Source organism: Apus apus, chromosome 1, assembly GCF_020740795.1.
Source record: "Apus apus isolate bApuApu2 chromosome 1, bApuApu2.pri.cur, whole genome shotgun sequence".
Taxonomy (NCBI): domain Eukaryota; kingdom Metazoa; phylum Chordata; class Aves; order Apodiformes; family Apodidae; genus Apus; species Apus apus.
In genome coordinates this window covers 30,910,586-30,932,818 of record NC_067282.1, presented here as the reverse complement: position 1 = coordinate 30,932,818, position 22,233 = coordinate 30,910,586, and the positions used below count along the sequence as shown (strand labels likewise).

At 39.8% G+C, this 22,233-nt stretch overlaps 2 protein-coding genes across 3 annotated transcripts; one reads left to right on the top strand and one right to left on the bottom strand.

The window, feature by feature from the left end:
- Positions 1-1,587: 1,587 nt before the first annotated feature.
- On the bottom strand, positions 1,588-9,020 carry CCDC122 (coiled-coil domain containing 122). Its single transcript, XM_051641818.1, has 4 exons — positions 8,895-9,020; positions 6,246-6,644; positions 5,369-5,485; positions 1,588-1,752 (listed from the first exon to the last, which is right to left on the bottom strand). The coding sequence occupies exons 1-4, from the start codon at positions 9,006-9,008 to the stop codon at positions 1,588-1,590; spliced, it is 795 nt and encodes a 264-aa protein (XP_051497778.1). The 5' UTR covers positions 9,009-9,020.
- Positions 9,021-10,476: 1,456 nt separating this feature from the next.
- LACC1 (laccase domain containing 1) lies at positions 10,477-21,528 on the top strand. Of its 2 annotated transcripts, none has more exons than XM_051608015.1 (6): positions 10,477-10,681; positions 15,065-15,651; positions 16,934-17,115; positions 17,598-17,763; positions 19,186-19,411; positions 19,850-21,528. In XM_051608015.1, the coding sequence occupies exons 2-6, from the start codon at positions 15,087-15,089 to the stop codon at positions 20,022-20,024; spliced, it is 1,314 nt and encodes a 437-aa protein (XP_051463975.1). In that variant the 5' UTR covers positions 10,477-10,681; positions 15,065-15,086; the 3' UTR covers positions 20,025-21,528. The 2 variants fall into 2 exon arrangements, with proteins under 2 accessions (XP_051463975.1, XP_051463973.1); XM_051608013.1 differs by lacking the exon at positions 10,477-10,681 and adding an exon at positions 11,403-11,590.
- The last annotated feature ends 705 nt before the right edge of the window (positions 21,529-22,233 follow it).

Genomic DNA, 22,233 nt, shown 5'->3' with positions numbered 1-22,233 from the left:
ACCACACCCTTTCTAATACACCCCAGGATGCCATTGGCCTTCTTAGCCACAAGGGCACATTGCTGGCTCATGGTCATCCTCCTGTCTACCAGGACCCCCAGATCCCTTTCACCTACACTGCTCTCCAGCAGGTCAGCCCCCAACCTGTACTGGTGCATGACATTTTTCTTCCCCATTTTTCTTCCCACCAGTAGCCTGGTGGATAATATTGGAAAGGAAAAAGACCAAACCAGACAAACTTGAGAGTCTAACAATGTTGAGGAAGAGCCTTCATGAGGGAGCATATTGCTTAAAATAACTTTATCTTAAACAAAAAAACATACTAAGAAAAATGTAAGTATACATGAATTTATGAATGTTTTAATACAAGTAACAACAATATTACATTTGCTTTCCTAAGCTAAAAATTTAACAGTTAAACAGTTTAAGATTTTCCACAGTAAATACTCAGTTTGCTTAAACCTTCATTTTATATCCAGGAGTAAAGATAACTCAAAACTATTTAAGACAACACCTCAAACAAAAAGCTATTTCAATAGAACAGACAAATGTTACAAGTTATGTCCAGTCAGAACTATTACCTTAAGTGTAAGAATAGAGAATGTACTGTAAATTCCTCAAATGCCAAGCATAAAATGAAAAAATAACAACAAAGAAAAATGTCTACTGTTCACTACTATTTTAACAAGATTTTTTGATAGGCCATCGCTTATGTTAGGAATCATCTTACCAAACATTAAGCACGTAGATTTTAGGTGGCTAGTCCTAGTTAGTTAAGATCCTCTACACAGTAAGTTCCAGGATAATCAACCATATGTAATGCATTTCTATTTCTGGAGGGTGAGTTGTTGCATTACAAAAGCTGTCTCCTTGCAGCCCTCTCTTCACCTACTCATTCCTCTTTGCTAACCTATGTTAGACCAGCTGAAGTCAGATTATTTGAAGCCCAGTTCCATATGCACTTATTCCTAGCTGTTTATAGCTGGACAGCCTATGTCCTCCTTGGGGGGCTTCATCCTGGCTCAAACCAGGACACCCCCATGCTAGGACATCCTGGCAAATATAGGGCGAACAAGCTGTAACATCACCTATGTGAATCTCCCACATAGCAAAATACACGTCCTTGGAGCTTTTAGAGTTCCTTAGTAGGTGCAATAATAAGGGATGCAGATAAAATATATGGAATTTTGGTATCCCAGGAATGCACATATACACCAATACTAATTCCTCTGCTGGAAAAACAATGTAGATGTCAGTCTTCAGAGATCTAATCAAATAAAAAGGAACTCCTCAAATCTTATTTGGTTGACTTCAAATGACCTTTCAGATAAAACTGGCATGTATTTGGGAAACAACCTGGAAATGTTAATAACTTTCTTCCTGAACAGCCTCTGCAGCAAAAAGTTATTATAAAGCGTTACAGACAGAACATCCTAGTTTAGGCAGCAGAATGAAATCGCTGAGCCTTGGCCCAGCTATTGGGCTACTTGACTATTTTGAGTATTTCCAAAAAAAAAAAAACCCAAAAACTCCAAAACACCCCTGTCTGGAAAAGATTATCCACAGTGAAGCCTTTCTGAGTTTGTTTTACATGCTGCTTTGCAACTCCATCTGCCCAAGACACTTCCTTAATTCCGCAGCCTTCTTCTCCAACTGCTGGATGTTCCAGTGCCATTGTCTTTTATTTGAATGGAGTTTGTTCAGTTGGCAATGCAAACGTTTTAGAATAGCATCGTATCTTTTATTCTGTACCTAATAAAATAGAATTCACACCAAAATTTCTTTCAAGTAAAAGTTTTTACCGTGATGAGTTCAGGTCATCTAACTCTTAAGTGTAGATTCTAATATTTGACTAAGTCATCCCATGTTTGTTTTCTAGGTACTGAAGAGACACGGAGACATACCTCTAGGAAGCCTTTCATCTGACTTACTTCAGATACCTGCTTTAGGAAATATGAATCATGTCTCTCCTTCCTACCAAGGGAAAGAATAGCTCTGTCCCACTGAGAGCTGATGCAAGGAGTTCAGTGTGGGTATCTGCTCTGTACATGACCAAAATTTAACAAAGTAAATCCCACCCAAAAAGTCAGCATCTCACAGCTGTGGTAACACATTACATGGAAGATTTCAGTCTCCAGAGTATGAGATGAGTAAGGAAAAAGTTTTCATTCTTTAACAAGTTTGTTTGGGTATACATCAAAATAAAAATGAAGTAACATAGATGGCTGCAGCAGCATCTCCACTGTTGCACTGCAGTTGAAAAGGTTAGTTTCTCTTAGAAAGGCAATATTGTGGAAATGCAGTACTGTATCAATTTTGCCCTCTTTGCTGCCTTATGTGAAGAATGGCTGCTGCATACGACCCTCTGAAAATTTGCATTCTGAAGTGTAAAAGCATGAAACATAATAAAATTTGAAATAATGGCTACTGACTTAATGAAAAATTGGGCTTACTTACCCTAGTTTGAATGTCATATGAGTGGAAGCATATAATTATTCTTGTGTCTGCTTACTGAAACATTATTACACTGTATTTAACATACTCTTGATGGTGTACAGCTGCATCCAAACTACAGAAGAGCCAGTGACTTCCCACGAGTCTCACTGCTTAAATTTCACATATAACCAACTAACTTCCTCACTAATGTTTTATAAATTACACTGCTTTCTTTTATGGGTGATGGGCTGTCTTGTTTAATGTTGCCTGGCTGTCCACTATAATCCTTCACAACTTTTCAAAGGATGTTGTCAGATTCACTCATCTGAATGAGTGCTTGCAGGTTATGAATATCAGTAGGACTGTGTTGTAGGACACTGAAACTTGTATAATCAATATTGTCTGCTTTTTAAAAAAATGTGTCTCTAGTATCATTATTGGGAGCTGTCTGGCACATCTGCTGAGGCAGGGAGCACTAACGGGCTTATTGGACACAGGGGAGGATGAACATTGCTTTTTTACTGGGCTTTTAGGACATTTAAGTTAATAATAAAAAAATTTAAAAATTGTCCAAGCACCTGTGGAATCTCAGTCACTGGGGTCATTCAAAAACAGGACAGACAAACATCTGTCAAGTATAATATAGCTACATGGTGATGGACATGAAGGACTAGATGACCTTTAGAGGTCCCTTCCAACCCAAGACATTCTATGATACTATGATTCTATGACACGGAGCTGTTGGAGCAAGTCCAGAGGAGGGCCAAAAAGATGATCAAAGGGCTGGAGCACCTCTCCTATGAAGACAGGCTGAGAGAGTTGGGGCTGTTCAGCCTGGAGTAGAGAAGGCTCCAGGGAGACCTTATAGCGGCCTCCCAGTGCCTGAAGGGGCTACAGGGAAGCTGGGGAGGGGCTTTTCCCTGGGGTCTGTAGTTATAGGACAGGGGGTAATGGTTTTAAGCTGGAAGAGGGTAGATTTAGGTGAGACATTAGGAAGAAATTCTTTACTGTGAGGGAGGTGAGACACAGGCACAGGTTGATTCCCTGAATCCAGGGAGATTTTGGATGGCCTCTCCCTGGAAGTGTTCAAGGCCAGGTTGGACAGGGCTTTGAGCAACCTGGTCTAGTTGAAGGTGTCCCTGCCCATGCAGAGGGTTTGGAACTAGATGATCTTTAAGGCCTCTTCCAACCCAAACCATTCTATGATTCTGTCATAGTTCCAAATGCCTGCCAGGGGCACAGAAATCCCCCACAAGACCAGGCTGCTCAGAGCCCCATCAAACCTGTCCTTGAACACTTCCAATGATGACAACTTCTCTTGGCAAGCTGTTGAATTCTCACCATCCTCATTGTAAAAAAAAAAATTCTTCCTCAAGTCCAGTTTAGACCTACTATCTTTCAGCTGTTTAAAACCCCACGTCCTATCGCTTACAGGCCCTGGGAAAAAGCCTCTGTCTGTCTTTCTCATAAGCCCCCTTTTTTTCTGTTTAGAGGCTGCAATAAAGTCTCCCTGGAGCCTTCTCTTCTCCAGACTGAACAATCCCACTCTCTCAGCCTCCTTCATAGGAGAAAGTTTCAGCCCTCTGATCATCTTTGTGGCCCTCCTCTGGACCTGCTCTAACAGGTCCATGTCTTTCAGGTGCTGGGGACCCCAGAGCTAGATACAGTTCTCCAGGTGGGGTCTCACAAGAGTGGACTACAGGGGGAGAATAACCTCTCTCGACCTGCTGGCCATGCTGCTTATGAGGGAGCCCAGGACACAGCTGGCTTTCTGGGTTGCAAGCAAACATTGTTGGTGATGCTGAGCCTGTAATCCTACCACTGCAGCTCAATGGAACTTTATCCATGTGTCTAGTATCTCACTTTACTCCCATGCTTGGCTCCAGTATTCTTTCTTGAGTGCTGCTGGGACTGCTTGTCCATTGTCAGTTTTTGTATTTAAAATTGGATTGCTTTCCTGAGAGCTCTTAATAGAAAATGATACCCTGAAAGATTCCATTTTTAATTAAACTTCACTATGTTATTAAATTTATTCTGATGACAGAACAGAACAGTATTTTTAGGGTGCCTAACTTCACTTTAGGTTTATAGAACTTTCTTAGGAGGATGTTGCCTTGATAATAAAATATTTTCTCAGATGCTGAGAAAGTGGCTGTGTTTTGCTTTTCAGTTTAAAAATTCTCTGCTGGTCCCTATCACATGAAAAATTATTCTTTTTTCTTCATATATTTTACAATGGGCAATAGAGCTAACCTTAGATCAGTTAATCTTTATATCACTGAGCTTTGCTCATTACATTTTGTGGCATTTATCTGAACGAACATGATAGACTATGTGAAACTTCCAAACTAAAAACTACCTAGACATACTAAGTATTTTAGGAAAAAGATGTAAAATATAGTTCAATTATTTTAAAAGACAATGACAACTATTTATCAGAATTTTATCTTGGCAGCTAATTAGGAGTTGCTGCATTATTTAATGTCAGCTCAAATTAGGGAGATTCATGGGAAGTCCATTTTCTTGGTATAATTGATTATCCCATTGATGAACCACCAGACAAGTCATGAATAATCAAGTCAGCAGTGAAATTTAAAGTATTTCCAAAGTATTACAAAAATTAAAAAAACATGCATTTTGCTTTATGACCATTTGGTGACCTATTTCTTTAAGGATATCCTTCCAAAAGTTCACACCTGAACTCCTTCTTACAAGACTTAAGGAAAAATGCTCTCAAGATCAGTTTTTCTCATAATAACAATTCAGTTCTGAATTTTAGGAAGACTAACAGTACCAAGAATTTAAGATAACACGGTTATTGTATATACTTATACAATGTATGGCCAGCAAGGATGTATTAAGTACTTCAAACTTCATTTGCACTACCTATATTCTGTTTGAACTGTAATTATATTTTATTCAAATGACTCACCTCAATTTCTTTTCTAAGCTTAGCATGCTTTTTTTTCTCTTCTTCCAGCAGATCTGTTTTTTTACTGATGAACTCTTCCAGTGTTGTGATTTCCCCTCTTAAAAGTGCAATTTCCTCCTGCAGATATAAGTCAAAATACAGAAATCCCTTCCTTGGAAAGCTGCACAGTACATCTATTGATGTACCATCATTAATGTACTATTATTGATGTACTATTATTAAAAATGTCACATTTTAACAGTCTCACTTAATTGAGATGAGATAAAGACCTATCATAAAATGTTGCCTTAAAATAATCAAATTAATAATAATTTAAGAATCGTAATTAAAATTAATTATTAACATAATTTATAACAAGGCTTTAGGTACTGAAGAAGATATATCCTTGATCTGAAATATTCAAACAACTACAATGATACAGGAATTTGAACTCATTTTAGTGAGTTACCTGACAGCAAAGTCAAAAGAATAATGTGCTTACGTGAAAAATATAACAACATGGCAATGTTACTCAGAATTCTGGAAAGTGTCAATGTAATTTTATCCAACAAACCAAGAAAACCCACCACTAGTTTGGCAATATTGTAGTTTAATTTACAGCTCTGTAATTTTTTCATACCGAGCTCATTCGATCACACAGAATGAACCTGGCTTTTACAATAGCATACAGATAACAACAGCTGATTTATTTTATTTATTTATTTTTTACTGCATAGTGAAGTCAAAATGTCTTCGGTCAATGAAACATTATAAATTTTCTATATTCTCCATAGTCAGTCCCTCATGCACCATAAAGATTAGACACAATAATCGTATTAGTTAAACTATGCCGAAATTATTTTATAGAAAAGGAAAAGAATCAGAGAAAATACAGCACCTGCACTTGTTTTATAACAGATCCTTCTGGATTCTGGAGATCACACATTAACTCCTCTTTCTTTGCCTTTAATTCTTTAACAGCAGCTTTCTTCTCAGCAAGCTCAATCATTACAGGCATTTTACTTTCCATTTCCCAAAAGAGATGTTTATGAGCCTTTATTTTTTCCCGATATTCATTATTTCTTGCAAGTGTCATCTCAAACTCTTCTTGTACTGTTTCTGCATCATGTCTCAGCTTTAAATTTTCAGAATATAGAGCTCTGATTTGGGCCTCCAGATTTTCACAGTGATATTTTGTCACTTCTATGGCATCATCTTTCAGATATATTTCCCTTTCTGTCATCTTCATTTCCAACTTAATAGAATCCATTTCTTTTTCTAGTTCCTGAAACTTTGCCTGTAAAATATTTCAGTGTTCTTTTGATAATATTTTTCGAGAGGATAGTAGATATTTAGTTAATCACTGTAATTTATATTTATTCAACAGTCTTCTTTTTCTCTTGTTGAATGTGGCTGGAATGGAAGAGAATTAGGGTTCCATTTCCTAAAATCCTCCCCTCACATATAGAAAGCAAAAATACTATCTTAGTCTAAAATGAAATAAAGTACCCTTGAAATTATTTTTAATTCCTCGCATTTGCAAGATACATAGAACGTGACACATCAAACTCATTCCTAATATTTGTTTAGAGTTGAAATCTGGTTAAGCCCAAGTTAGGCTAAAAATAGTTAATTATGGCAAAAATCACTTACAAACTCAAACACATAAATGGGTGTTTGGGCCGACAGAGCTTAACTAGCCTGTTTCACTGACGTTTTCAATCCTGCCTTCATCATGGTAGCATTTGAGAGCAGTAGGATTAATCCCAACTATTTTAACCCCCTAAGGAACTATGCATCTAGTCCTAAAAAGTCTACATCTTCTTACTGATGAGAAGGGAACAACTCCAGGATGTAGCACTTCAACCCATCATAAGAAATGTAAGATGAGAGGGCTGAACTGCTGCCTCAGAAGTGTTTCTCTCTGTTTGTTGACTCCTGAGGGAGCCTGGATGACTAATACAGGCTGAACTTCTGACTTGGAGATGACGTAAGCTAGCTATGATGAATCCCACCCAAGGCAACAGCCAACAGTAGCGCATTAAGGGAGCGATTCAGCTTTTTGATTTATGTCTCCTATCATCTTTTCCCTAATGGAAGCCTTACGAGCACTATCAAATCTCTTACTCAATGTCTTGAACAGATGAAGACATTATTATCTGGTAAGAAAAAAGAAAAAAAGAAAAAAAAAAGCTTCTGTTTAACTTTTAATTTGGAAATCTTGGGCTACAGTTTCGGCAGGATTTGTGTCCCTGCCAGCCGTTTGGAAAGGAAATTACTGTTTTCCATGTATTTTGTGACATATATACATGGGAACAGACATAAAGATAGAAAAGCAGTTCTGCATTCTGACTTTCAGTTTCTAATTATTCAACTTGAATTCTAATTATTCAACAATGTTCTGCTAACATTAATGTTTGTATGGAATACCTAGGGTTTGGGTTTTTTGAAAGAAAAAAAATAAAAGGTGTGTAAGAGAAAGAAAACAACTGAGTTAACTTAATTACTTAGGGCTCCAAAGTAGTATGTGTTTCTTTGAAAAAAAGAACACCTTGATTGCAAATTAACTGTTGCATACTGTACTATGGGATGGTATATGATTGGGAGAAAGCTTCTTGCAAAGTGTGGACGGTCAGTTGACATTCTTAAGCAGTTAAGTTTTCACTGCTGTTTCAAATAAGCTATCTGTGTGCAAAATTTCATTCCTCAATTATTTCAGTTGCAGGGCTATTCACAGATGTTATAATTGGAACCCCAGTATTTCCATTTGCATTATCCCATGCTGAAAATAGCCTGAATACTATTGTGGTTTTTGTCAGACTTAAATGTAAGTCTCTCAATAGAAATTTGGTCTCAAAGGCTAAATAATAATTGAAACCTTAATACATTCTGTGAGAGATTAGAAAAGAAATTATTACATAGTCTTCACAAAAATTACATGTATCCAATGTTCTACAAAAGATTACCAAATAAAACCAGTATTTAATGACTATTCAGGACACTCACTTCACACACACAGAAAACCAGTATTTTTTTAAAAAAAGATGCTAAGAAAAAAACCATAGAGTCTGGTGAAAATCTGCCAAAAAATGATGTTTCTTAAATCGTGGGGTTTTCCCATTAGTTTCTCAGGAAATCACCACGAAAAAAAATCAAAGAACTCTAACTTTGTATTGAGTTTTTTTGTGGGTTTGCTAGCTCAGTGATTTGGGGAGTGTGTTGGTTTTTTTCCAAATTAAAAAACAACAACAACAACAACAACAAACCAAAATAAAACAACAAAAAAAACCACCCAGACTTCTGCTATAACCTGCTGTAGCGAAGTCTTAGCTAAAAACGTGTGTGTATTGTTAGTTGTCAGGCTGCAACACAGCTAAGCTTAAACGCCGTAGACAGGAACAGAACAGCTGCCTCACACTTAAATGCAAACGCCCAGAAAAAATGAAGTACCACCAGCTCGCCTTCTTCACAGGATTCCTTCCTCTTCTAATGAAAAAAAAAAAAAAAAAATCAAAGTAATTAAACTACTGCAAACAGGGTTTGTTACCTGCAACTGGAAAAGAACTGTTTTGCTTTTTTCTATCTCTGACGCTTGCGAATGCTGTTGCTCTGCAACTCGTTTTACGACCTCAACTAGTGATGGGCAATTTTGCTTGGCCATTTTAGGCAGAAGGGCAGAACTGTAAGGACATTTAAAAAAATATATATATATATATAAGAAGTTAATTGCTTTATCTTCGCTCTGTTTAATTCCTAGCCGGTAACGAAAGAGGAGGACATTAAGGAACCCCCGGCGGAGGCTGCCCCGCCGCCCCCTCACGCACTCGCCCCCGCGGAGGCGGGTCCCGCCCCCGCTTCCCGCCCAAACGCCGGCCCGGGAGCGCGGGCTGAGGGGCGGGCGGCGCGTGCGGGGCTCAGGGAGCGCGGGAGGGGTTTAGGGAAGGAGGCGGGAGAGGGCCGGGGCGGGGGGAGTGGGGGGGCTGTCCCCGCGGAAGACGACGGGAGAAGCACAAGTCTTAGGAGGAGCCTCTGAGGGCACTGGGGCTGTTCAGCCTGGAGAAAAGGAGGCTGAGAGGAGACCTCGTCACTCTCTGCAGCTGCCTGGAACGACCCACAAGTACCTGCTTCTCCCAAGTAACGAGCGATACAACACGAAGTCACAGAGTGGTTTGGGTTGGAAGGGACCTTTGGGATCATCTAAATTCCCGATCCGTCCACGTGGGCAGGGCCGCATGGCCTCAAGTTGTGCCAGGAGAGGTTTAGATTGGATATCAGGAAAAATTCCTTCACTGAGAGGATTGTCAGGCACTGGAACCTGACCAGGGAAGTGGTCAAGTCACCATCCCTGCAGACATTTAAGAGATGTGTAGATGTGGGACTGCCTAGGGACACGGTTTAGTGGAGGGCTTGGCAGTGCTGGGTTAATGGCTCTTTCAGTGATCTTAAAGGTCTTTCTCAACCAAAAGGGTTCTGTGATTCTGTAACAACCCAGCCTGTTAGAAAGGGGTAGGTGCTCTGCAGCAGGGCTCATGGCAGTAATGCAGCCTGGCTCACCCTGCAGCTTCAGGTGCTTTGGCTTAGCTTTTTTACTTCTAAGTTTCCTGAGTAACCTAATTCATTATATCAAACTGCATGTTCTGTCATAACTTGTTAGCATCTGATACACACTGCAAACAACATAGGTTTCAATGTGCACCTCTGGGTTACAAGGGAAAAAAAATACATGGCCCAGTTTCTCCTGCTCTACACCATGTCCTGTTTTATAGCTACAGACTTGTCTCATGACCACATGTATTCCTCTGAACTCTGTGCTCAGGAATTTTAATGACAAATCCCACCATTTTTATAACTTAATTGCTCGTCTCTGCATATAGTCTCTTTATTTCATCCCGTTTTTGAAATGGCAGAAGTGGAGTATTAACACTTCAACCAGAGATGTAGTATCAACTTACAATTTTTCAATAATGTTTTGTGTCCCTGATATTTTCTGACCTTCTCCTTAACCTTTCTCAGCCTTTTGTGCCAAAAATAACCCCAGTTGTTATTTTTTCTACCTTATTCTGGTTGAAGTAAAGAAAATTGATGTGTTGGTCTCTCTCCATCAAGTCCCCTTGTTAAAACTTAATTGCCTAGTTCAGTGGCCTTTGACAGTGGATCCTCAGAGATAACTGATTTCTTCAGATTTCATAAAAATAGGTGTCTGGATGGAGAAGGACAAGATAACCTGCTCCAGTTCCCTTTGGGTGCGAGAGCTAGGAGGATTCAGCTCCCATCCCTTCATCCACTACATGCTGGAAGGAAACACAGGAGGGGGAATGCCAGGGGAATCCCAAGGTATGTTTTCAATGTGGCAGAAATGTTTGTTTACTGGAGCTGAAGGGAAGGGAGGAACAGAGGACATAGGACAGTAATTCACAGGAAATCTGATTTTATTTATTCCTCTGTTCATGAAAAAAAAAACCACTTTTTTTTTTTTCTTGTCCTTTAATTGTCATATACTTATCTGTCATGACTGATTTTAGCACAGCTGAGAAACATTATCACTTGATATTTGGACAAAGGCTGATCTAAATCCCTCAGTCCCCCACTTGCCTTTTGACCTTTGCATTGTCCTGTCAAAACATTCAGAATTTTTTACAGAGCACTGCATAATTTATGTTACAGAGCACTGCTCCAAGGAGAAATTGCCTTCCTCATTTCAGGCCTGTGGCCCTGAAGACTGGCCTCTTGTAACCTTTCAATCTGGGTCCTTCTGAGCATACTATTTCTTGACCAACTGCCAAATTACTCACTGGAACACGCAGTTAAAGCTTAGAAAAGCAAACTCAGTCTGCACAAGTTTTCCTTAAACTTCTTTGTGTTCTTGACCTGTTTTGCTACGCCGTGTGGTTCTGAATCTGTTTGAGATTATGCAAAGCATAATGCATTAAAACATATGATTACAGCAGTGAGGTACATGGCAGGGTTAATGCTGCTTCCGGGTTTAATGCTACCCAGGCACTTAATCACGCTGGTGCCTTTCAGTACAGTTTGTTACTTCCTGTGGACACTGACAGGAGCAATGCAGGGTCTCATCATAAAGAAGAAATACAGGTTGCTGCTCCAATCTTACCTAGAATAGGAATTTCCTTCTTGTACAAATCAGCTGCAAGACTGACAGTCGGGAGTGAGATATATAAAGCTGGTAATGTTAGTTTAGGTCAGATGGTATCTTTCAGGAGTTTGAAAGGATTGTCTACCTGTGTAAGTAAATGCCTATGATTTAAATTTAGAGTCTGTTTCTGCAAACTGCATATACTGTGATATTTTCATCGTAGGTGCTGATTTATTTTTCTTCAACCTTGCCTACATCTCCCTAAGAAGCAACATGTTTTATTTAAAACCAGTTTAAGAGATTTTTATATATTTCCTACCCCTTCCCCCTCCCCCCCCCCCCCCCCCCATTTCTTTGTCTTTGCTGTTGTTGAAATTTTATTACAACTGTGCCCTTACCACTGTTCATTTGGGCTGCTCTGATGACCTGATTTCTTTCTCTGGGCATCTCTCTCTGGCAGAGGTTAAATACTTCTTGTTTATTTAATTTTCCTAAAACTATGTCAGTTCTCTGAGTTTCTGTAAGAAAATAAGGTGACCAGAAGGATTCAAATATGCAGGAAATTGCCAGCAATCTTGTCTTGGCCAATTAGATTTCTGGGGTTTTTAAAGTTACTTTTTGGATCTTTTTTCTACCCTCAGCTATCTCTTCTCTGCAGCTTGATTTTACTTCCCTCATTCTTTTCTGTATTCACTTTGCCTTTCTCCTTTTCACTCTTCTTACTCCCCTCACCTCTCCTTGTTATCTGTCTTTTTTTTTTTTTTCTTGACATCTGTGCAAAAGTATTTTTACCCTCAAAGTGTTTGTACTGACTGAGTTTCAGAGAGTGAGCAAAACAGTTAATGGGTGGCCTTGGCTACAAGTTTGTGCAAGTATTTGTCTTGCCTTGTGTACTGAAATGAGCAAGTCCTTAAGAAATGCACTTAATCTTTTCCGATACAGTTACGTGAAGTGGCATTTTCCTTGGTACACTGGGACCATACAGCATGTTACTTAAAACCTGAATAACCGTGTGTCGCGGGCCGGTATTGGGGGGCTACCGGCTGTCAGGATGTTTCCGCGACTTTCCCCCCACAATGTGGAGAGGTTTGTGAATGAGACCGAGGGTCACACATGGTGCTGCCTCTCACAGAGGAACGGCCACTGCGGGACCGTATCTTAGAGGGTAGATTAGAATACCCTCCCACCACGCTCACAAATTGCTACTGAAACCAATGTTTAGTTTACAAATTAATTGGTTTATTAAGGGTCAACACTAATTAAGGGAACAAGGTTCAGGAGAGGTTGTCTAGGTGTATATTGGAAAAGGGATTCAAAGGTACTATGGTCTTATTAAAGGCACACTCCGAGGATGAGTGTAAAATCAATGGAGTGAAAGGGTAGGAGTTGAGCCTGGCAGGAAAGTTAAAGTGTGTGTGTGTTTACCCTCCTTCCGAGGCGCAGGTCCAGGTACTGCAGCAGGGTCTCATCCCAGTCAGGCAGAGAGCACCGGCCTGCAGATCTTGCCCTCTTTTATAGATCAGAAATCACTGTTCAAGAAAGTACTACTGTTCAAATTAGCCAATTAGCACTGGCCAGGTACGTGCTCTGTTAGAGGCAGTCTTTAACCTATTGTCCATTTTTCTGCCAGTTATCGTAACCCTTATGCTGTTTTTTTTGCTGTGGAGTTATCTGAGAGCAAGAGGCCTGTTCCATTCTGTTCTTGGCTAAATCAGTAAAAAGGCACCACTCTTGCTTTGCTGACTTGAAAGGCATTTTGTTTAGTCTTACGTGGGAGAAGAGAAGATGGACCGTTCCCCACACCATGAATACGTTTCTCATAAGCCAAACATTGCTGTGCTTGGCAAGCCTGTATTTTGGGAAGGGTTTTTTTACAGGACTTAGAAAGTGGTAAAAAAAATGTACGATAACTGTATGCAAGTTTACTTCTGACACCACTGACCTCAAGTAGTACTCTGTGATGCAAAACTGGAAGGTTATGAGAGTGAATCAGCCCCATTGTTGCTCTGTGTACATCCCAGTAATTGACCTTGTGGACTTTTTGCAATGTACACACAACTTAATGTATGCAATTACTTGTCCCTCTGCAAACACTTTCCTTCCACCCTTTCTTTGGTGGTATTTTTCTGGGGAAGTATGAGGACAGCATTGAACACTACTTACCTTCCACTATTGACATATCTGAAGTGGATCAATAATCTGGTTTTTCACCACAACCTTCTGTTGTAGTGTTTTTGCTGGGGGTATTAGCTATACCTAGCTTGGGGTCATGTCACAGTCTCACAGGCCTCTCACAGAGAGTGTCAGGGTAGGGAAGGAGATATCCTGATTTCCCAAGTCACGGCTTTTGACATGAGTCTGTTTTGACACTGTTTTCTTAGCAAGCTGTTTTCTCTAAAATCTGTTATCAGCTGTGTGCAAATAATACTATGAGCAAAATCAAGAGTCATAAATCCCTTGGCAGATGATTCTATCTGCTGTCACATTTTGATACTTTTAGCTCATCTGTTATGATAGTCACTAATTAATCTTTGTAAGCGTTTAACTCGCAGAAAGGAAAACATTATTTTCAGTCAGGATTATTTGTCTTCCAGTCTGGGGGAAAGAGCAATCAAGAAAATAGAGAATGTTTTCTGTAAAACCTACTCTGAATAAACAATCCATTTAAACCCAAAAGGTCTTTGACCCCTTATTTGAGTATAAAAACTCTGCAAATCCATTGTCAAACCCACAACAAAAATGGAATTACACCATGGGCCACAAGACAAGCTGTGAACTACAACCCAGTCTTGGATAAGCTTAATGGATCTTGATTTCAGAGCAAAGAGTGCAGCTAGCATAGTGTAAAGCTGAGGCATGAAGTTGTGCACAGTATTACATATTTTTTATTTAATTCTGTGTTCTTCTTGCATTACTAATTAAAGCTTCAGTAACCTGTGCTGAGTTCCTGTGTGTGTTGAGAACTGTATTATACTGATCACGTGTGCCCTTCCACACAGCAGTTGGAAATTAGCAAGTCAAAACTTTTGGTAATGCAAAGGGAGAAGTGGAAAAAGTCTTGCGAAGACTGTGGGAAAGATGTCATTGCCCTCACAGACCAGCACCCTTTCTGTCAGGAGAGGAAGCAGAAATGAGCTCTACCTCAGCAATAAGCATGTAAAACGCCTCCAAAAATGTTGTTACAGAAACTCCTCCAGTCCCAGCAAGCTGAGGGACCTCTGTATTTGGTTCCCCTCATGGGAACTGGAGGAGGTCCCAGCAGTCAGAGGTCAGGAAGATCCATTAAGCTAATGTGCATTAATTGAATCAATAAATCTACTGTCACGTACTAACCTTTTGTCATCCCTGCCCTGGGAAAAACCTGAGGTAGGCGGGGTGGTAGGGAAATACCTAAGTACTTAAATAAATACAGAGTCACTCCTATTTCCAGTTTACTTTACTTTTGCTGTGGTTTCTTTTGATGCAGTGAGGAAATCCTAAGACTTACTGCTATGCCACCCTCTCTACACAGTATCACTGAATGTACTGCCTTAATAACATAATTCTGCATTTTGACCTAATGATGCTGTCTTGCCTTTTTTTATGTTTTCCGTGTTTCATTACTGACTACTTGGCCGTTGTAGGAATCTTTAAATATCCTGAAATATGGTGGAAGCAGTACTGATAGATCTGTTCAGCCTGCCAGCCAACTTGCAGAACATTCAAGAATTACTATGTAACACACTGGAAGCTGTTGAGAAATGCTCTTCCATTGCTGCTCCATTTGTTTATGTCATGTGTTGCCAGAGGCAAGAGCAGGAAAGGAACGATAAACAAGAGTCCTTGCTTCTAGCTCTGAGAGCTTTTCAGAGTCTGAAAAAAAGACTGGAGGTGGTACCTGCTTTGACAACAGCTGCTGCTTTGTACACCATCAAACAAAGCCTGGATGAAAAAGACCTAAGCATCATCAAAGTTATTCTCCCTACCTTAAGAAAAGATGTAATGAAAGTATATATAGACCATCTCTTTACACCAGTCTACAAGTTTGAATTTGAGGATTTACAGGTGGCATCTGATTGTAAAAACCTGCAGATAGCTGAACCTCAGAATGAAGAGCAAACGCTTCCTACACAGGATGTAGCTTTCATCCAAAGTGAAATTCAGATGTACCTGGAAAGCCTGCCAAGCTTGAAAGGGGAGCTCACCATCCTCAGATCTTCCCTGATCCCAGGTAAAGAGAATCCCAGCTAATAGATTTTACAGAGACTGTTCCCAAGCATAATTCTTCAAGGGAATTGCAAAATAGGAAAGATTTGGAAATGTCTTCAGGCAGCAAATAACTGCATATGATGTTGTAATTCTGCATTATAAGAAGGGGAATTGTCAACAGAGACATAGCAAAAGACTGGCAAGTCTGCAGCATAATTAGAGAAAAGAGAGGCCTGAGTTTAGTGAGAGCATTACAGCACAGTGAAATCTCTTCAGTGCTGTGTGGGAATTTCACACTTTTAGAGTTACAGTTATCTTCTGGAAAGGCAGGACAGGAGTTTCGCCTGGTCTGCAGCTTCACGCATGCCTGGTTAAGCAGACTCATGTCTTAGTATTCCTGCCATGGCATGACCCAGTTGGCTGTAGCTTGTCTCTCAAACTGTGTGATTATGTAGTCTTGTGATTCAGAGGACAGCTGAAATGTTTGCTACTGCAAAAATTTGGAACTATTTTTCACTAAAATATGTCTGAAATGATCTGGAACATGAAAGGAACATGAGTTATGTAAAGTTATCTTTGTCTTCATCGTGCTTCAGGATTTTGACTGTGACTTTGAAAGGATCACCCTACATAAAAGAGATTTTGAATCTCAACTGTGACTATGTCACTAAGTTTGTCAGCTGTTTAGACAGCAAAAATGTTGTGGGACTATCTTTCTGTGTTTAACTTTGCCACACAGATCCCCTCCTCCCAGCCACCTCCAAAAACAGTGATTGCTTTTAATGGATGAGGCTCTGATAGATGATCTGTATGATAAAACAGAGGATTTTTAAATAACACTAGAAATTCTCAGTGCTGCCAGTGTACTCTAGAAAGATGCTTGAGATTTTGTGAAGCCTTGAGGACCATCAGTACTTCATTTGCTAAAAAAGCTTGACAGATGATACCTTAGAAGATTTGTTTAAAAGCGTACTTTCAGTTTTCTCAGTGAGTTACACCTTCTCTAAGGCTTGCACTACAACTCTAAAAAAAGTCAGGCTATACCTGCCAGGACTCCTTCTAGCTCAAACCCCTCTACCTTGGCCTCAGAGGATTACTAATATAAGCAAGAAGGAAACTTAGAATCCTTACATTTAAATGCCACAGATACATGTGAGATAAAGATAAAATATGAAGTATAAAATAAATTTTTTAAAAATCAACTTGATGGGCTGATTCTAGATCTCTCCAGTATAAAAACCATGTAATATCTGGACTGATCTTGTGTTGAAAGCAATTGTTTGTTGTCTTTTTTGCCTTGCCAGATGATATCTTCCTACATGGCTTCACCACACGGACAGGTGGGATCTCCTACATACCAACTCTAAGCTCCTGCAATCTCTTCTGTAGCTCCAAGCGGAGGGACCCACAAGTTGTTGTTAAGGAAAATCTCCGCCGACTAGCTAACGCGGCAGGATTTAACCCAGAGACTTTTCACAGAGTCAAGGTATCTCATCAAACAATGGATCCATGTAAATAGATCTGATCTTTCTTCATGTATCACTGGCTAAAACTAGACATTATTCTTATCTTTCTCAGCAAGAATTTTGGAGAAGCAGGACAATGAAAACATTTATGCTGGCAGTTTGTCCATGGGAACAGCCATCTAACTTAACAGCCATTTGGCATTGTGTGGAGAAAAGCATTGTTTCTTCCAAGAATATTCTAACACATAACTTACCACAGAGCAGAATAATCAGATACATGATCAGAGCAGTTTCTCTGAAAAGAAAAATACACCGCCACTTCCATGGTGGCTTTCTACTGATACATCTGCATGGCATTTAAACAAGGGAGCCCTTGATTTCATGCATGAGCAGCTGGTGCTGAAGTTTGTTTCATGCCAAAGAAAAACCCTTGTGTTAGTCAGGATGGGGTTTTTTGCTGCCATATTTGCTGCTGTCCATGTTCTGGTTTTTGTCTTGACAGGTCGATCATGCTAATGCTGTGTGTATTATGGGAAAGACAGAGCCTGACAGCTATGATGGAATAGTTACGAATCAGAAAGGTGTTACGATAGCAGCTCCAGGGGCTGACTGCATACCTGTGCTGTTTGCTGATCCTGTCAGAAAAGCCTGCGGTGCTGCTCATTCTGGTAGGAATTTTAAATCACAGAGATCAGAATAACTAGGAGACCACTGGAAGGGGAGTTCTGGACTAAGGATTATAAATTATCAGCCAAAGGAGCACTCAGTGAGAATGCATAAATACAAGATCACATAACAATATAGACCCGGAGCTGTTAAGTTTGTATCCAGCCAAAATAAGATTAGTCTTGAGAATAATTTGTTTCTCAAGCTATGTTTTTTTTATTTTATTTTATAACTGTAGTAGTTATTATTTGTGTATCTCTACATTTCTTTTTCTGATCTGGTAGCCAAAAACCCAGTCTTTTTTTGTGCTCTGTCTTAACTTCTATGCAAAACCTGGCTATAAAGCCAATGCCCATCCTCGTCATTTTGGATCAGAATAAATACTTGTTTGACCTAAACAAAATAGAATAAAACTGAAGCAGGGGTGGTTACCATAACCGGGGGTTATGTCTGAATTCAGAAGCTCCTTTCTCTGCTGCCTCTTCATTTATGTAAGTCCCTGGCACACCACACTGTTCCCCGTGCTATACTGCTGCCTTCTCCACATGTACCTCCCAGCTCTAACCTGAACTCCTACCTTCCTTCTTCCAAGTTTTGGCCTTCATTCCCACAACACAGTCCTTGTCAGGCTTCCAGTTATATTTTCCTAAATCTTTTCCTTCCTGTCCAGCCCCATCTCAGTTCATGTTTACCTTGAACACATGTCGCTTGAACACATATACAAATAAGGACTATTAGGTATAAGGCTCATCTCAGTCTTTGGATGCAGCAAAGCAGAGGAAAAGTTATTAGCATATCCTATCCTTCCTTATGTCACACTCCCTGTGCAATGCAAAGACTTCCTTGGACTCAAAGCTGGGCTTTCTTCCATCTATTTCAAACAATACCAAAGCACAAAGCTTGGCTTTCTTTTACGTGTTCCAAATAATGTCTTTAGCTTGAGTCTCGTTTTTGTTTGTTTGTTTTTTCCCCTACAATAATATTAAAAACATTTTGACCATATTATAAAAAACCCACTTCTGACTGTGACATATTTCTGTTCTCGTATTCCCATTTAAATGTTTCAAGCACAGACGACCTGTAAGGTACCTTCTACTTACCCAAACCAGGACACTGGGAAAAGGAATTCTGGAATCCCAATCTAAGCTCTTCTCCCTAGCTTCCACCTCCACAAAATGATGGTATCAGCAAACTGACAGTGGTTAATGTGTTGGCTTGGTTTAAAAAACAAACACCACAATTATTTGTTATTAGATACAATTATTTATTTTTACATATTAGTATGTCCATTTGTACCTGGAATAATACCATATGTTTTAGCTAGTATAAAATTAAAGAGATTTATACAAAATTAAATTTATAAATTATTATAAATTATATTAAATAAATTTATATAAATTCTCTTTTTTCAACTCCTCTTACAGGATGGAAAGGCACATTGTTAGGAGTTTCTATGGCCACAGTAAATGCTATGGTATCTGAATATGGTTGTAACGTGAAAGATATCCTTGTGGTGCTGGGCCCATCTGTAGGACCTTGTTGCTATAAACTTCCCCAGGAATCAGCCAAAAAATTTCACAGAATTGATCCGAAGTGTGTGAGACTATTTGACTCTGCAAGTCCTTATATTGATATTAGAAGAGCAACACGGTAAGCCTACTGAGTGAAAACTAATTACACATTAGTAATCAAAAATAATTTTGATATTGTGTTATCCAGCACTATTATGGTGAGGGTCCTCCCCATCTTAAAGGACTCTCTAGTACTTTGCAGACCAACATATTATACCCTTGAATGAGTGGTATCTGCTCACTTTTGCTGTGTTTCAACTACTATTTTACTCTTAGTTTATGGATTATAGAAAAATGGTCAAATTAAATGGGGCTTTACTGGTTGCAGAAAAGCAATTACTTTAGTCTAATACTGGAAGAAAAAAAAAAAAAAAAAAGCCAATGAAAGTCCCAATCACAATATTGGCCCAGTTTGTTCAGTTGGTACTTGAGGTGCTGTCTGAATTATAATGTCTTAAGGAGTGTGAGGATGTACAAAAAATACTGTTTTCTGTTTCACTTTCATTCTTTCTTTCAGGATTCTTCTTGAGAGTGGTGGGATCCTTCCTGAGAACATTCAAGATGATACTGTCACAGACCAGAACCAAAATATCACTTTCTGTACTGCATGCCATCCTGATAAATTTTACTCTCACTTCCGTGATGGCACTAACTTCGGGACACAGATTGGCTTCATATCAATCAAAGACTGAGATAGTATCTCTTACTCTCAAGTAGTATTTAGACAATAAGTCTGGTACATTTTTTGGTATCTGATAGAGGTTCTTCCTCCTTCCTTTCACAGACTTGCAATGGGGAATTCATGGGTCTTGTAAGTGTCTTGCTTCTTCCCTTCCCTGCCATTCTGAGGCAAGAAGAAATGTCAGGGGTGTGGGGCCAATAATTCTTGTGTGAGACAGGGTGCAAAGGAAACAAGGACAAGCCACACCAGTGACAGAGCCCTTCTGCAAGACCAGATGCAAGCTCCACATTTTTTTAACCTTCTTGACCAAAGATTTCCCAGAAACTTCACCGTCTTAAGGTGCTCTTCATTGGCTTCTGGGTGAAACCTCTGAATGGAGGTTAAGTTTGACATTACTGATACAGGAAGGGAAGCCTGTATTGCACATCAGCTGTGTGAAAACACTCAACTTTGGCAGTTTCAGCTGAAGGTTAACCTTACAGAATTAGGTGCCTGGGATTGTTTTTCTTCTTTTAGTTTAAAGAAGAGCTCCAAAACATTTACAGGGTTTTTCCTATGGGAAATAACGTGAAAGTGGGAAGCAAGCAAGTTTCTTTGGGGGAGACATTGAAAACATAGGAACCCTCACAATTCTGTATTTTTTGATTGCAGAAAAACTAGGACTAAGACTCTTAATATTATATGACATATATGTTCATATTTCCTTAGGATTATTCTCTTTAAACTACTGGTGCTCTGCTGATGTCTATTGATACATGCTCAGCGGTGCCAAGTTATTTACTAAATGTCTGAAAAGGGGAGGGAATTTAGCCTCAGTTAATTTTACTGACCAATCATTGACTTACCTGTGTTACTGAGCCCATTCTAAGTGTGCACTCTTTTATTCTGGCCTGGAAAATATTGCCTCAAGACGATATAATAGACGAGAGAATTTCTGACGCATAGACAGTGAGACATTCCTCACAGTAAAGCCACTGCTGACTGTAGCTTGCAGAGTTGCCAAGCCCTGGGACAACTGTCCGCATGACGTATTTTCTATTTTGAACCCAACGGTCTTTATCAGCTCTAGAGTTTAATGTCCACCAGAGGTCAGTGCTCGCTCACGCTGCACCGCAACCCCTGCCTGCGCTGGATAGACGCATTTTCAAACCACGCACTTCGCAAAGCACTGTACGGCATACGCTGCCACTTTTGCCCGTATCATCATCTGCCAAGTTATTCTGGTACCTGTGCAATCCATTGCTCATTTTGTTGGGTTGCAATTCAGAGCTGACCAAATTAGAACTTTACTTGTCCTCTGGGAGAAGAGACTTTTAAAGTAAACATTACCTGTGAGTGTTGTTTCTCAGGAGAGCCTGGTTCTGAGTATGTTGCCCTCTGACTGTAACCGTCTACCCCAAAAATGCTTCTTCCAACTCTCCTCCTTCCTCTTTAGAATTATTACTTCTCTTTGTCTGTAGCACTTCAGTCCTTGACAATAAAAATTCCTACATTTTCAGTTACCTTTTAAAAAACCTCACTGTTGCTTTCATCGTCCTCAGTTTTGTTTTGTATCTTCACTGTGGTGATGTTCACAGCTGTGTTCAAACTGGAGATTCAGGTTCCAGTAGGGGCAACACACACCCCTCAACTTAATGCTGCCAACCATGTTACTGCACAGTAGCTGATGGTGTCTATGGTATATATACAGGTGTTGTGTTTATTGTTGAGTTATTCCAAATACAGGATAATATAATTATATGGACACTGACAGGCTTATCTTGCTGCACTAGGTAGAAAAACACAAGAACCTACCCTTGCCTTTGAGTTCTGTCCCTTTGCCCTGGTATCTAAGTGTGATCTGCTTTACGGGCACTGATTGACGTAGCAGTGGAATGAGTGAGGTGTCTTTCCTTCTGCTGTTTGTACTGTGGGGGCAGAACCACCACAGAGTCTTCAGTGCCCACACCTGAAGCTCAGCCAAAGCTGATCTGTCAGTGCCCTTTGCTTAACCCTCTTCCCTTGTGGATTAAATGCATGCTGTCAAAAGCAGCTGAGTAACTTGGTTTTGCAAGGTAGTGCTTGACAGCTGTAGCATCCTAGGTGTCCATGTGCCTGCTGTTAGCCCATCTCACCTCAAACGTGGTTTTAAACTAAGAAATTTAGCTTTGCAGTAAGTGGAAAGACCTTGCAGCCTAACACAGTTCAAATGCTTGACATTATCTTAAATCACAGTAACA